General features: G+C 37.0%; 1 protein-coding gene across 1 annotated transcript; it reads right to left on the reverse strand.

Annotated features, from left to right (window-relative positions):
- Positions 1-1,154: 1,154 nt before the first annotated feature.
- LOC147544518 (uncharacterized) lies at positions 1,155-5,014 on the reverse strand. The gene is made up of 3 exons (XM_086638651.1): positions 4,768-5,014; positions 1,435-2,273; positions 1,155-1,346 (listed from the first exon to the last, which is right to left on the reverse strand). The coding sequence occupies exons 2-3, from the start codon at positions 2,264-2,266 to the stop codon at positions 1,330-1,332; spliced, it is 849 nt and encodes a 282-aa protein (XP_086494777.1). The 5' UTR covers positions 2,267-2,273; positions 4,768-5,014; the 3' UTR covers positions 1,155-1,329.
- Between the last annotated feature and the right edge of the window lie 11,495 nt (positions 5,015-16,509).

Here is a 16,509-nt window from a genome sequence, read left to right on the forward strand (position 1 = left end):
CAAGATTTTCTTCATTCTCCAGGAATCAAATTTCTCTGATTGCCTTTTGAATCGAAGATTCTAACTCTTGCGTGCTTTTAATCCGTCGATAGATTTCTGAAGCATGCTTATGGACATAACTTGATTGGAAGAATCTTTATTCTTCTAGTCTCGTTTCGGGAAACACGAATGTTTCCATCCTTCTCAGTTTTCTATTTTGGAAAACCAATTTAGGTCTTTTGTTGACTTAAATTATCAAGCTTCATGTCTTGACGAGATATGGATTCCACGATGATTTTGGGTTCTGGCCAAAATCTAGAGTCAGTTTCCGTTTCTGCGCAGGTCTTTTATCTCTTCAGAAATAACTTTTATTTTCTGTGTCTTTGAGATTTGACCTTTTAGGGCTTTTGAACAACAATTTGGAATTTTCTCAATTACTTTAAGATATTCCTTTAGAGACACTTTCACTTGTTTTGAGAGTTCTCCGGCGAATGACATTCGCTTTTGTGCGGTGGGTTTATAAGATCATGTCTTTAACCTCTCCTTTTCCGAGGAGCCGCAGTTTGTTGCTCTTGGTCGACTTTAATCATCTTGTACAAGTTTCATGATTGTTCTTCATGACCCTCCATGATTTTTCTCATGATCGAATTAAATCGACTTGTACTTTTCTCCCACTTATTCTTGTAATAATTAGTGTTTTTCTCCCAGACGACCAGGTGTGCTAATTATTAGAAGAATACTATCATGAGCAACAAACACTTTGTTCTCTTGATTGGTTGTGGAAGAAGCCCAAATTTCTTTCAAAAGAAATTGCGTCAGATATTAGCTAGTTCTTGTAATGATTTTACAAGCTTAGCTGTTAGACGGAATTTTGGTAGTTTTGTGAGAAGCTATGTCTAGACTAAATGGATTTTGGAGGATAGAGTTTGATTCGTGTTCTTCATCTTAATCCTTTTGGACACTCCAAATATGGATAGGTTAGAAGTACGTTTGAAGATCAATCTCTGTTTTTGACTCAAGGCTTTCTTTCTTGTCAGTTTGATTCATGTTTTGGTTATAGTGGACTTGTTGTCCTCATCCCTTTTCGATTGGGATGAACCTATCTTATAGGTTTTTGACCAATTTTAGAATCTTTTGGTATAGTTTGTTAAATTTAGCACTTATTAACATCTCAATTTAGAAATAAAGTTCTTTATTGATTCTCTATAATACTTAGTACAGAGATGATGTTAAAAAACTAGAAAACGATTAATCTAGAATAGTGCCTAAAGTAGACTTCGATCCCTTTCAGCATCCTTAGCAGTCGAGGCTTCTGCTCCCTCTTGGATCTTGTCTTCCTTAGCCAAATACTCAGTTCCCAGCTGCGCCTGTACATTTACAATGAAAGGGCAATTTTAGGTATCATATACCAAGGTTTGGGAATTTTTCAGTATTTGATAAGTTAACTGTTTATACCTGAATTGGAAGCCACTGTTCCATTCTTTTTGTCCTCCAAGAACTTAGGGCAGTTTCTTTTCCAGTGGCCCTTGCCATCACAGTAGAAACATTTGGTGTCAGGAGGAGGACCTTTGTCTTTAGGTTTGGCAACTCGTTTGCTTTTACCTTTTGACGTGGTTTTCTTCTTCTGTTTTCCACCTTTCTTGAACCCTTTGTCCTTTTGTACCATAAGAACGTCCTTCTTAGTTTCCACTATAGCGACGTCCTTTTCGGCTGTTAGAAGCATAGAATGAAGTTCCTCCAACGTTTTATCCCATCCATTCATGTTGTAGTTCATCTTAAACTGATTAAAACCACTATGGAGGGAGTGAAGGATAGTGTTGGTAGCTGTCTGTTGGCTATAAGGGAAACCTAGTTTAGCCAGTTTGCCTATGAGCCTGATCATTTGACGAACATGAGGCCCAACTGGTTTTCCCTTTTCAAGGCGCATGTCCATAATCGCTTTAGAGGTTTCAAACCTCTCCAATCTCGACTGTTTCTGGAACATTTCCCGAAGTTGTCGCATCATGGAGTAAGCATCCATGTCTATGAACTGCTCTTGCAGAGTCGGTTCCATGGTTGCTAGCATTAAGCAAGTTACGGGCTCTGCCTTTTTCCGCACACTCCTTTCTTCATCTATCTCTTCTTTAGTCGAATTATCATCCAATACAGGAATTGGAGTTTCTAGTACATGTTGCTTTCCTTCCATCCTGAGAACTATTCCTAGGTTCCTTTCCCAGTCAAGGAAGTTGTGCTCATTCAGCTTCTCCTTGTCGAGAAGTGAGCGGAAGTTGAAAATATCTTTTGTCATCTTTGAACTACATAAAAGAAATGGCAAAGTTTTAAAACTCGTTATCGTTTTTGAAAAACATTAGTTTTCCCACATTATTCAATATAAAATTGTCCCCGATTGAATAAGTGATTCCAAGACCCCAGTTCTTCGAAGTAAAGCGGACGAAGGCCCTACCCTTTGACTCCGTCGTTCCGGGTGAGCGAACTACTTTACTGATCATACCTTATGACTCTTGGTTGATAGATTTCATTAATGAATGACTAATCTATCCTTTTGCCTCGAGTATCCAAGACTCTCTTGCTGATCTCGTTGAGTAGAACCATTTAGACGTGTAGGCCTCTTCTATAGACCTACCCGCATTGTCCCAAGGTAGAGGAGGTACTCTGCGAAGGCCGACCCACCTTCCTCGAACAAGGGCGCAACGAGTGTCTTAATCTGGATAGGCGATTACTCAAGATTACTTTTGGGGACTTTTACGCTAGTCTGGCGTTTGTTATAGTGAACTATTTAGCCTAACTAACATCCACGACATAAAGCGTAAATAAGTAAGTAAATGCGCGCGAGAAAGTAAATCAAGCAGACATGGATCCTAGTATGGCCCCTAACCTAGAAGATCTAATCACCCTTGGTTTTCTTCTTGTTTCGCCTTTTGGTTCGTCTTAGATCGCCATCTTTGAACCTCCATTGATTTCTCCCACTCGCCTTTGGATTTCATCCTCGAGTTTCTTCAATGGACTCATAGACCCTAAACTCTAATTACAAGACTCTAACGATTCGCAGATCGTATAAACTTGAAATTAAAATTAATTACAAAGCATGCACCCATCCGTGCTTAAAACAAGAATAAAGAAATAAATCTATGGCCATACTAGTTTCCCGCATTCACATCACATGCAATCATATAATATATCAAGGCTAAGAATTATATATGCATGATTATCTTGGGAGATACTTTTGTTGACATCACATGTCACATTACGGACCTTAAGTCTAAATTCGAAGAATTCTACTAATGGTGCTTTCCGGTTTTATCTTTTATGATTTCTAAACTCATCTTTAAGAAAAACTCCGTTTTGGGCTCGAGAAAGCCCGGGTCAATTTCGGAAAAAATATTGGTTCGATTCTTAATGATTTCATAAATCAATTTAAAGAGAAATCCGTTTTGGGCTATTGGATGGCCCGGATTGATTTTGGAATTATTTGGTTGGAATCGGAAAATTTTTTGGCAAAAACTCCCACTCGAATGATGGTCCCTTTTCGTGGTCCGAAAAGCCTCGAAAAAGCCCGGGACAAGTCATAGACAAGTCCCGGCCCAAGCCCAAAAGGGGCTCGGACAAGGTCCGGACATAGCACGGCCCATAGGGCCGGCATGTCCTGGCCGAGGCCTATCAAGGCCTGGTCTCGTCCTGGCCGGAGCCAGGACGCTAGTCCATGTACCAGACGCGTCCTAGACGTGTCTGGTACTGGACCGGACCAGCACTAGGTGTCTCGGACTAGTCCGAGACACCCAGAACCTCCCAGACGCGTCTCCAAGACGCGTCTGGTCGAGTGCTCTGGACGCGTCCTAGACGCGTCCAGGAAGCTCCTTCGCAGCTGCTGGTCGCGTCTTAGACGCGTCCTTAGTAGCTGCTCTGGACGCGTCTCAAAGACGCGTCCAGAAGCTTCTGTCGCAGCTGCTGGTCGCGTCTTCAAGACGCGTCCAGAGGATGCATCCAGGAGCTTCTGGTCCGGCCAGGAAGCTTCCTGGCCGGACACTAGTAGTTTCCAAAAAGAAAAAAGAAAAAAAAAAATTTCTTATGCAACTCTAAGTTGCTATTTTCCAATTTTTAAAACTTTTCTTAAATTTTTGAAATTCCTTTTAGAACACTTCTAAAAAAATTTTAAAACTTTTAGAAACTTTTAAATTTTTCCAAATTTGTTTTGAGAGCTTCCTAAAGTCAAAACTACTTTTTTAGAACACTTCTAAAATTCTAAAATTTTGTTTTTCAAAAGTTTCCAAAACTTAAAAACAACTCTTAATCAAACCAATTTTGGATCAAAATCTAGGTTTTTGAAATTTTTCAAAGAACAATTTTGAAATCAATTTTGAAAAATCTTTGAATCCAATTCAAAATTAATCAAATTTTATGTTTTAAAATCTTTTTAAACATAACTATCAATTTAATCAAGCATGGATTAGTTTGAAATTCAATCAAATTGAGACTTTTAAAACACTTTTAATCATCAATGTGATTCTCAATTTGAAAATTTATTGAATCCCATCAAATTATGAGTTAAAATACCTTTTTAAAAACACCTTTTAAAATACTTTTATAAACTCAATTTTCAAACTATCAAGCATATAAATTAGTTCGATTCTTAGCAAAAACTAGTTAATAGCAAGAGGCTCTGACGCCACTGTAGGGATTTACACCCTTCTACTAGTGTTTCTAGCGGAAATATGACATCTAATGTCTACACTAGTATTCCCAGGATCACATGCAAAACTAGTAATTAATCTAATGGAGATAGTAGATTACCTTAATCGCTTTTCCCTCGAACTAGTTGAATTGATTGAAGAAGACCAAGAGCTTCAAGTGTAGCTCCTCTACTTGGGACACGAGCAATCAATTTGATCTCCCACCTTGTTGTATAGCTAGCACACCAATGGTGGTTGGAAAAGAAGAACACCTTCTTCTTTGACTAGATTGATAGTAATGGGAATTAGCTCACTTTCTCCTCTCTACTTGATGTGGTAGAGTAAGAAAGCTTAGAGAGAAATTCCACACCTTATTCTCTGCCCTAAGAGTGTTTATATAGAACCCTAATAAGAATCCATCTCCTTTTAGGTTTCCTAAAACACCCTTTAGAATAAGATTTAGGGAAATAGTCGAAAATAGCAACTATTGGTATTTTCTCAATTCCCTAAGGAGATGACGTCCAAACCCAGCCAAAATTGGCAGATTTAATGTTCATAACATAAGGAAACGTCCCTCCAAAAATCAGCCCAATCCGAGCCCTAAAAGTGCCCGAATCGGCTAAGGCCCAAAAACCCTGTTTTTGGCCTTTTTGTACTATCTTTGCCTAATTCCTTTTTAGGCCTATGAGATATGTTTATGGGACACTCCCATGATTATATCTCACTCCCACTAGTCATATCCTAGATCAATTTGACACTCTAATGTGTAACCCGTTGTAGGATCCGATCGAAGTTAGCCGCGAATTACTTCGTAATTCAACGATCGTAGTTGGTCTCTAGCTACAACTCTACGATCCCTAAATCAATCGGACTTGATGATCTTCCACATCAATTGTCCTATCCGACAAATTGTTCGCATTGTCACCTTGGTCGAAGGACATCTCCTTCAACTCCTTCAGGCCCAAGATAGGGGGTCCGCCATGCTTGATAGGTTGCCCATAAGGGGCCGGCCAGATCTGGATGTTTCATGTGCATGGGTCGGCCACAACTTAGGGAACTAGAAAAATAGAAACTAGTTTCTATTTTCGACTATTTCCTTAATCTTATTCAAAAGGGACTTTTTGGGAAACCTAATTAGGGTGGGACTCTAACTTAAGTTTCTATATAATGTCTCTTAGGGACTTGAATAAGGTGTTTCTCAAGAATCTTTCTTACTATACAACATCAAGTAGAGAGAGAAAGTGAGCTAATTCCCAAGCTATCTAACTAGTCAAAAAGAAGGTGTTCTTCATATCAAACCACCATTGGAGTTCTAGCTAGCTAGCTACTAGGTGGGAGATCAAATTGATCATTCGGGTGGCTTGAGTAGAGGAGCAACACGTGGGGTTCTTGGTCTTCGTATTCGATAGGAAAGGTTCGAGGGAAAACTAGCTATTAAGGTAATCCTAAACTCTTTATTAATTATTAGCTTACTTATGATGATCTTGGGACCATACTAGTGTTAGACATGAGATATCTGAGATTCCGCTTAGAACACTAGAAGACACCACAACCCAACAGATATTGCTGAAGTTATGCCCTCCTTCTACCGCTAATTATTGATGTCAAAAAATGGCTATCTCGGTTATCAATTAGGAAATAAAGACATTGATGCTGAATCGTCTGTTTGGTTGAATGATATGCCATCTGAAAGAGCAATACTGCTTCTTCCTTAGCTCCTCCTCCTTGGTCCTGTAAACCTGTGGGGAAAACCTGAAAAAGTTAGGAAACCTCTTCGACGCTCAAGACAGTCAGATTGCCCTTTCCAGTTAAATTATTGAGTATTGAGTGATCCTCGTGGAACGTAATTAGTTTACCTTGGTGAAGGTGATGCGATGCCCTTTTATAGGCTACACTGACTATGATAGATGGTGTAGATGAAGTGGTTTTGATCCACCGTTCGGGATTGAGACTACTCTTCGGTAGTTAGGGTTTCCTTTTGAGTTTATCTCGTACCTAGCATAATTAGAAGTTCCTCTGTTCAGGGATACTTCGTAGATTGGGGTGGGCAGGAGGTTTCTTTTCGCAATCATTTTTGTTGGGACCTGATATATCTCAAAATATGGCGCCAGCAGGGGATTCTGCCTCCGAACAATCAACCTCATCTGCGTGGAGTGACTCTTGGATTAGAAGGTGGCAAAATACAGAAGTTGCCCCAAACGAGGGAGGCACGAAGCAACTAGTCAACCCACCGGGGTCATGGAACATGCGGGGCCTTCCCAAAGAGCCCCACAAAGCCCCTCTTCCACTAATGCGGGGCCCGCGAAACAACATGCTTCCCTATTAGTAATACGGGGGGAAGTAAAGGAGGAACTCCGCTATCTTCTTAGATCTCATACTAAAATTGAGCCTAAGTTTCTTATCCGGGTTTCGGAAAATCTTCGTCTAGAGAATTTGGATCTCCCTAGACTTTTTAAAATTAAAGAGGCCGTGAACGCCCTGAACGAATGCCAGGGCATCAGAAGTGGGAGTGAAGCCGCCAAACATCTCAAGGTAAGTCTGAAAGAATGGGATGAAAATAGGCGTCTTTAATGTAATTGTTGATTTGGATTGATAAGTCCCTTGAAGCGATTTAAGGGGCGGGTAGTTGACCAAAAGGAAAGCGGGTAGGCCCCCGGCTTATTACTTTGAAGGTGGCACTCAGAAAACCAGGGTGTCGCCTCAATTAAATAATGTGAGGTACCGACATCGTACGGGCATACCTCTAAGGATCCGGTAAATAGGGTAGCTATGACGCCCCAAGCCCAGCAGTTACCGATATTGTCCTCCCTTTCGTCACCACCCTCGCACGGATGGTAGGAGGTTTTGTTCGTAGCGAGAGCACTCACAGCTCCCCCAAAAGGCCTCGGCATGGGCGACGACACACGATTCGCCCGACCATCAAAGTACGCAACGACATCGTGGACCCCCCACAACGATATTGTCCTCACTTTATCCACCACCCACCGTGGTATGAGGTTTTGTTCCCCAAATGAGGCCTCGGTACTTACCAAGCTTGAGCATACACCTATAGCCCAGGCTCCGGACACTCTCGTGAGCGATGTGGGACTATCACAATCCCCCAGCCTCAGCGAAGAGTCGTTCTCGGCTCTGATACCACTTGTGACTCCCCAAGCTCAGCAGTTACCGATATTGTCCTCCCTTTCGCCACCACCCTTGCACGGATGGTAGGAGGTTTTGTTTCTGGCGAGAGCATTCCCAACGCCCCCAAAAGGCCTCGGCAAGGGCGACGACACACGATTCACCCGACCATCAGAGTACGCAACGACATCGTGGACCCCCCACAACGATATTGTCCTCAATTTATCCACCACCCACCGTGGTATGAGGTTCTGCTCTCCATAGGAGGCCTCAGTACTTACCAAGCTTGAGCATACACCTATAGCCCAACCTCCGAACATTCTCTTGAGCGACGTGGGACTATCACAGTAGCCCCTCCTACGCTTGGGGCTGGATTGAATCCTTTTATCCTACCTAGTAGCGAACGTTTTATTCGTTCCCGCAATCATCTTTCTTGTACCTCGATAACCAAAGCCCACATGTACTATCACGAGCGTCTGGGGCATTGATAGATCATCTAGGGAATGTTTCTTCTTGTGAGACTCTTGAAGCCCAAGTTTATTAAATACTTAGGATTGTAGCCGATCGAGATCTTTAGGAAGATTCGGGATTAAGTAGGTTATTGTATGTTTACGATCTGTTACAATGAAGTTATGTTCAAGGTTTTTGTAAGTTTTGTTCAACATTTTTAATGGTGTTTTGGGTTTTAGGGTTTATTGTGTTTTAGGATTTATTGCGTTTTGGGTTTTGACGAAGCAATATATGTTATTTACTATACATTTGTTGTTTTTTATTGTATATAATGAAAAATGTTTGTGTGAGTGGAAAGAGTTTATATGTATGAAATAATACATTTTTTACTACAAATGATACGTTTTTATCAACAAAAAATATAAAAAAAATTGACTGTAAAGTTTTTTTTCTAGCAAGCTGGAGATTGTATATGTTATTTATAATACATTTCCTTTACATGTTCATTTATGAAAAAACAATATATGTCATTTACATTACATTTCTTGTTTTGTGTTATACATAATGGAAAATGTAGGTTGGAGATTGTTAATTACAAATAGCTTAATGATTTTTTTCTCTAGCAGGCTGGAGCAAGTTCAAAGAACATCAAACACAATGAAAAGCAGGTTAAGAGCAAATCACTCTCGATTGAAGTGATTTTACAACATTATTTGTTAGCTTAAAATAGATAGAGGCAGAGATGTTTTGTACAACACATTATATGCAATTTTCAATAAATGATGAAAATTGTTAGTCTTACTAGGTTCCAACCGCGCCCGTAGGGCGCGGTAGATCCCTCTTGACTAACGCCGTTGTGGTTTATTACGTCCCGAATTTACGAGTAAATTTTTTTTGAGCATTCTCCGAGTCCGCGTATACTGTGGGATCTATGATCACGCCGTTGACATCACGTTGGGTCGAGCTTACCCAAGAAGTGTATACACATTGGTCCTTATTTTCACACCTTTTGGTGTCATGCGTTTACCTGTCATCTAAAATCAGTACGTGATTTCATTCGAAATCAGTACATGATTTCAAATGACAGGTACTCGCATGACCCCACATTGTCTAAAAATGGGCATCATTGTACATGCACTTCTTGGGTAAGCTCGACCCAACGTGATGTCAACGACGTGATCGTAGATCCCACAGTATACGCGGACTTGGAGAATGCTCGAAAAAAATTTACTCGTAAATTCGGGACGTAATAAACCACAACGGCTTTAGCCAAGAGGGATCTACTGCGGCCGTAGGGCGCGGTGGGAATCTAGTTTACTCGTAAAATCAGGACGTAATAAACTACAACGGCGTTAGCCAAGAGGGATCTACCACTATTTCACAGTGGGAACCTAGTTTTCATGTATTTCACAGTGGAAATCTAGTTTTCAGGGGTTTCATTGTAAAAAAAAACACAGAATCGATAAATGAGGGATCTACCACTATTTCTCTCTCATCCCCTAAGGGCGCGATAGATCCCTCTTTCTAACGCCGTTGTGGTAAATCACATATCAGTCTTATTACGGGTTATGTGTTTACAACATTCTCAGAGTGTTTGTACTATGATGTCTATGTTCACGTTGTCTGATGTCACACTGGGTCGAGCTTACAGGCGAACGTTTACGGATAGTGGTGCTCATTCTCACACCATGTTGGGTCACGCGTTTGTCTGTCATTCGAAATCATCTACTAATTTCGGATCAAAGGTAAACGCATGACCTCACACGGTGTGAGAATGAGCACCATTATCCATAAAACGTTCGCCTATAAGCTCGACCCAATGTGACATTAGACAAGGTGAACATAGACATCATAGTACAGGCACTCTGAGAATGTCGTAAACACATAACCCGTAATAAGACCGATATGTTATTTACCACAACAGCGTTAGCAAGAGGGATCTACCGCGCCCGTTGGGAGCGGTGGGAACCTAATTTTCATATATTTATCGTAAAACAATACATATGCCACGAATCCAATGAGGAATATCTGAACAATAGCAAGGGCCAGTTGTTATGGCGACATTTTGCTTCCACCCGAAATTGGTCAATTTTGCTTTCCAGCAAAAGTGATAAGTTCTTGGTAAGACATAGATAATGAGATATAGATGATTAAATTATAAAATAGAAAAACCATATAAGAACACAAAGACAGAAAAGAGAAAGAGATAATATATACCTCAAGCATGAACAAATCAAACTATTGCATTCTTTAACTTTAGAGTTCAGAAAACTCGAACAAACAACGCAAAAACTATAATCACAGGTCAATCCTTCTATGATTAAATTATAAAATAGAAAAACCATATAAGACGCAAAGACAAAAAAGAGATATAGATAATATATACCTCAAGCACGAACAAATCAAACCATTGCATTCTTTAACTTTAGAGTTCAAGAAACTCGAACAAACAACGCAAAAACTATAATGACAGGTCAATCCTTCAAATCTTTAAGATCAACCTGCATTTTATGTCGTTTAAGAGTTTCATATTTTTGGGGATCAAAGAAGGAGAAGAAGTGACAGAGAAAACTAATATTTTGGTTCCACACAGTATATCAAGTTAGTTTAAGAAGACAATAAAACGAAATTGAATCAGGCATCTTAGAACTTCAACTAATGGTTTGGTTTAAGAATAAATAGCACTAAGAAAATCTTCTGCAACTGAACAATAAAACATGACCAATTATGGATAACAAAAAGTGTATTTCCTACAAAGAGAAGAAAAGATTAGCATAAAAGAATGAATGGAAGCAAAGAAACATTTAAGTCCAAACCAACAAAAACTTCACCCTCACTTTGATGCATACACAATATGGAACAATACCTGCAAAAACAAAAAAAAAAAAAAAAAAAAAAAAAAAAAAAAAAAAATCTTCTTCTTCTGTTTGCAGACTAAAATCGGATTTTAAGGACCCCAAGAACCCTTTCTTCCACATTAAAGTTCTTAATTCAATAACGTATGCTAGTTCAACTGCAACTTAGTTCAGGATTGGTTGCCATGGTTCAAACGTTTGAGTTTATGACTTGTAAAACGTGGATGAGATATTCCGAGTTGAAGATGAGTTCAAACACAAAAGTTAAACTAAAATAATCAAAATAACATCAACCAATTCAGTCAAGCATTAGCCAAAGAGATCAACACTCACAACCAAACTATATTAGCATATGACAATAATCAATTTAGTCAACCATATAACACCACAGTTTGGTCCACAACCAAATTTGGTTTAATTAAAAATAAGATGCAGAAATCATTAAGAAAAGTGGAAGTTAACAGAAAAAAAAATTGGAAAATAGATGGCTAGACAAATTTACCTGGAATCCAGAGAGAAATTAAACAAAATTTACTTGCACCCAAAGAGAAATTAAACAAAATTAGTCTGAAACTAACAACATTAGTTAAAACTAACAAAACAAAATTCCCCTCAATCGACATAGATGGTTCTCATGGCCTAAAACAGAACGAAATGTCATCTACAATTACTAAGATGCAACAAACCAATAACCACTATGAAATCTTACAAAATTAAAGGACTAAAATAAGAACAAATTGAAATTTTAGTAATAGAAAGGACACAATACATTGCACTGGAATCAACAGGAGGATTGTTCAGTCCAAGCCTTTTCCTCTCATCTTCATGCTCAGACCTTTGGCACTCTCCGGATTATAACCCGGTGGCCAAGCGTACATAAAGCTTACGGCTTTCATTGTCTCCACCTACAAAATATCAAAGCACACTTTTTTTTTCTAAACAACATGATTATAATATACAATCACGCGTAATACATCAATTGGCTTCGATATAGTTTAAAATGAATTGCATCAAAGTAGAATTGAACATTGAAGTATGTAAAAGTAAAGACCTCCATTGTTCTTTGTGTTACCGTCTCCTTCTTTTTTTTGGATATGAGAGTTGTCTGTCTTTAAAGTTTGCTCTTGAGCAAAATAAAGAGAAATGCACATGAGTTAGTAAAGAGAAAGGCAATGAAAGGAGAAAAAGGGAGAGAGAGAAAGAGAGGTTTCACCTCTCTTGCGACATCATGGGCACGACGCTGTTTCTGAGCATTGGTCTGCTCAACAATCTACTTCCGACGTTGATTAGGGTGAGAAAGAGGATGCCATCTCTTATGTTATTAGTTTTCTTGCTCAATCGTAATCACATAGAAGAGGTGCTTTACCATCATTAGAAGACATTCTGGTGGGGTTGCCGTCTCGTTCCGCATTCTCTGAATAATCTATCATTTTGGTTGCACTTTTCTAAGACATCCGAGATATGGGTCCTACATCGCGATTAGTTAAAGTTTGAATAATCATAATCATGTTAGTTTTCATTCAAAATTGATTCAGTAGTCGTGTCTATGATGAATCCATTCTGCATTAGAAGATTCACCGAGTTCAGACCTTAGCAATTTCAGTCCATTGATTGCCGAATAACTTTTGAGTCTGCACAAATATATGTTGTTAGACCCAAAATCAATTGAAATGATTAGAACAACTTAATATGCTCAAGAAAAGGAAATAATATTATAACTCTTGGAAAGTTGGAAATAATCAAAAGTTTCTTAAAAAATGAAAACCATATTGAATAGTTCATGCAACATGCAAAAGTTCTTATAGAATCAATTACCTCACATAAAAGCATATCTTCTTCTAGTGACCATCCCCTTTTTTGAAATCTGAATTCAAGTATTCGTATAGATTATCAACCTTCTTCTGCAATGTCAAGCAAAACACCATTCAAAGTAACTAACTCCTAAAATATAAAAGAGATGTAAACATCAATACTTGTCTGTTCCATGAATGTTGATTTGTTCTCGAAGTATATCGTCTTCCTGCATTAAATTTTGATAAACCAAAGACAAGTTAAACGAAATTTACCTGAATCCATAGAGAAATTAAACAAATTAGCCTAACAAAACAAAATTCCCCTCACAGACATTTCGTTGAACACCTTATTTGCATACATTGAAACTACAAAATTTAAAACTAAACAAATTGTAAAAGTGAGTATTTGAAAATCTATTTATGGATAGAATGACTAACCTGGAGACATTTCACAGTGAATGTTTGAAAATCAAACACAGTAGCTTCACTCTTGGTAACAGGGAGAAAGAAAGATAGAGAGAGGGGGAAATAAAAATTGAACCAAAAAGTAGGAAACTGAAATTTGAGAGAGATGGTTTTTTTAGGGAGAGAAAGGAAGTAGATGATCGGTTAGAGCTTAGAGCCAAGGAGGAAGAAAGGGAGAACGTGGGAGAAAAAAAACCGACTGGTTTGGTAAATGACTAAAATAACCTATATTACGGTTTCTAATTACTCAAAGATTTAAACCGTGTGGATTTTGGGATATCTTCGTCCGTCGGATACAAAAACTACCACAAAGAATGGACGGCCAGACTTATACAATGAATAACTAATGAGTTGGTTTATTATATAGGATGAGGAACATTCTTTGAAATTTCATTTGAGAAAGATCTGGTTGGTCTTGAACTAAAAAGGTATATATTGATGCAATCAGTACATGTTTTCTTATTAGAAATAACACATATTGATTGAAATTTTTTCACCTAAATATATTGTCCATTGTAAATAATATATTGTTTGATAAAAATATATTTTGGTACTGTTTTTGTTTAAAACAATATATAAATAATATGTTATTTATTAGATATTTTACATGTTACACTGAATATTTTTATTAATGTGAACATTTGACACAGGTAAGTAAGAAAGTTGTTGATGAAGAAAGTGAACAAAAAATAAATCTGTTGAAGTAGGTGGTTCTTGATTTAACTCGCGATTGAAGTTCATCGTCTCCATTATATGCATACGAATTGCATCATGTCGAATCTGGTTGTTGAATGACTCTGATAGTTGTGAAGATATAACAATGTACCTATGTAACAACAATAGATTAAGAACTTGTTTAGGATTTATCTTAAATGTGCAGATAAATTATGATATGTCCATTAGAAATGATGTTTTCTTATTCATAAATAATGTATACTTTATGAACAATTTTCTGTAATTGGAAAACATGTTTTGTTTTGTAAATATAAGAACGATAATTATATGCTGAAATATGAAAATTGTTGAGATTTGACTATCTTTGACCAGGAAAGAATGAGTTTGTCCATGATGTTGGGTCTAGGAACAGGAAGAAATTGGCAACTTTTGACCCACCTATCTCTATCATTTGGGTCAGGGGCGGACCCGCGTATGGGGTCGTGGGGTCACGTTCCCCCATGGGCCAAAAGGTAAATTGAAATTTCAGATAGATATATGCTATATATAAATTCGAAGAGGATTGAATGACTAGGAATGACATTAGCTGGGTTGGCTTGACGTAGAGCTTTCCATGTAGCAGACTCGGGTTCAATTCCAACAGGCCTCTCTTTTATTTTGTTTTTTTGGTTAAATTTCTTTATGCCTCTTCCTTTTGTTATTGGTTAGCTTTTAGCCCTTTTATTTTTCCCTTTAACCCTTACTTATAAATCAATTCTTCTTTTAAGTTTTTTTCCTGTGTTCATTCAGTGTTGGCTCCCAATAATTTGGTTAGAGTCATTTTCTATATATTACTATGCCTTCTTTTTTATTTCATTTATGTATATATATTATTATATTTTGACTATTTTCTTAAAATTCAGTCTAATGTCTTCTTCTTCTTTTTTAACTTTTTTTACAAGAATAAGATGTGGTGATAATTATTCAAGAAATAAAGAGTTTTATTTATTTTGAAATAAAATTTACTCATTACAGATGTAAAATCAATTGTACATATATTGTTATATTTTTTTTTTAAATTCTGTCTACTGTCTCTTTCTTTTAAAACTTTTTTACAGCCATAAGTTGCGGGGATCGTCTCTTCATCAAAAAAAAAAAAAAAAAGTTGCGGGGATCATTTTTCAAGACATAAGATGATTCTTTCTTTTTTAAATAAAATTTAGGCATTTTATTTTCTTATAAAATTCGAATGTGTATAAAATTAATTATTTATGTTGAGACTATAGTGAATGCAACTTACAAGTTAGCCGTAGTTGAGTTAGTTGGCAGTGTAGTTATAGGACACAAAAAGCGCTTGCTTGAGCATTACATCTATATTTTTTGGATAATTTAATTTAATTTTTTTTTATTATAACTAAAAGTGCCCCCACAACATAAAATTTCTGGGTCCGCCACTGATTTGGGTAATTGTCAATCGAAATCGTGACCTGTGTTTATACTATACTGACCAAGAGCGAATCGAAATGCTTCGGCACCACGACACAACTGACCAACTTGAGTAAAGATTTTATCCCAACCATCTGATTTTAATATGATCTTCTTCACTACGTTGGATGATTCTGTTAGAAATTTCGTAACTAAATCTTAAACTACAAAGACAATATGAAAAAAATAGTCAACAAAATGTATAATGTATAAAGGAAAACAAAACAAGTATGATACATTTTGTATAATGTTTTGTAAAAGTTGTAATGTTTTCAGCAAAATAAAATGTTTAATTTTTGAAAATAAGTTTTTTTTTATGTAATAATGAAATGTTAAACATGAACAATAAATACCGCATTATTTAAGAAGCAAAACAAGAATTAGTAAAAATATAGTGTTACATAATAACCAGGCAACAAATATGTGTTTTGTTCAATAAAAAACAAGTAATGTTTTGTAAAAATATTGCACTCCAGAATATATTAGAATAGAATGGTACAGAAATCTAGTTTGAATCAGAAGATGAAGATAACGATGATGAAAACTGAGGTTATAAAAAAAATCTAAAACTTAAAACTGATAGATAATGAAAATGAATTAAAAACAGGGAGATGATGAAAACATAATCGAAGATGATGAAAAGAAAAACAAATTTAAAAATGATGAATACACATATGATGCATCTTAGAGACAGAAAACTTATAATAATGAAAGAATGAAGATGCTTAAAGATGATACTGATTAAAATCATAAAAGGAATGAGATGATACCGATTAAAATGAAAGAATGAAGATCTTTGAAGAAGATGATGAAGAACCACGTTAAGTTGAGTAATGGAGAATCGATAGTGGTTTCAGTTATGAAGGAGGGTTTCGATTTTAGAGAGAGAAAATAAAGGTTTCGGTTATGGTGAGGAGATTGGAGAGAGAAAATTTGAGATAAAAAAAGAAACTAAATTTTGGGAATTGATTTTCAAAAGAAGATTATATTATATAAGGTCGTAAAGGGTATTATGATTAAATATGAATCATAGAAATCGTG

The sequence above is a fragment of the Eschscholzia californica genome, unplaced genomic scaffold (assembly GCF_041429995.1).
Source record: "Eschscholzia californica isolate CP2 unplaced genomic scaffold, dmEscCali1.0.p SCAF_4, whole genome shotgun sequence".
Taxonomy (NCBI): domain Eukaryota; kingdom Viridiplantae; phylum Streptophyta; class Magnoliopsida; order Ranunculales; family Papaveraceae; genus Eschscholzia; species Eschscholzia californica.

Excerpts from the sequence above, each read along its gene's own strand:
- LOC147544518 (XM_086638651.1), bottom strand. The coding sequence starts at position 2,266 with ATGACAAAAGATATTTTCAACTTCCGCTCACTTCTCGACAAGGAGAAG.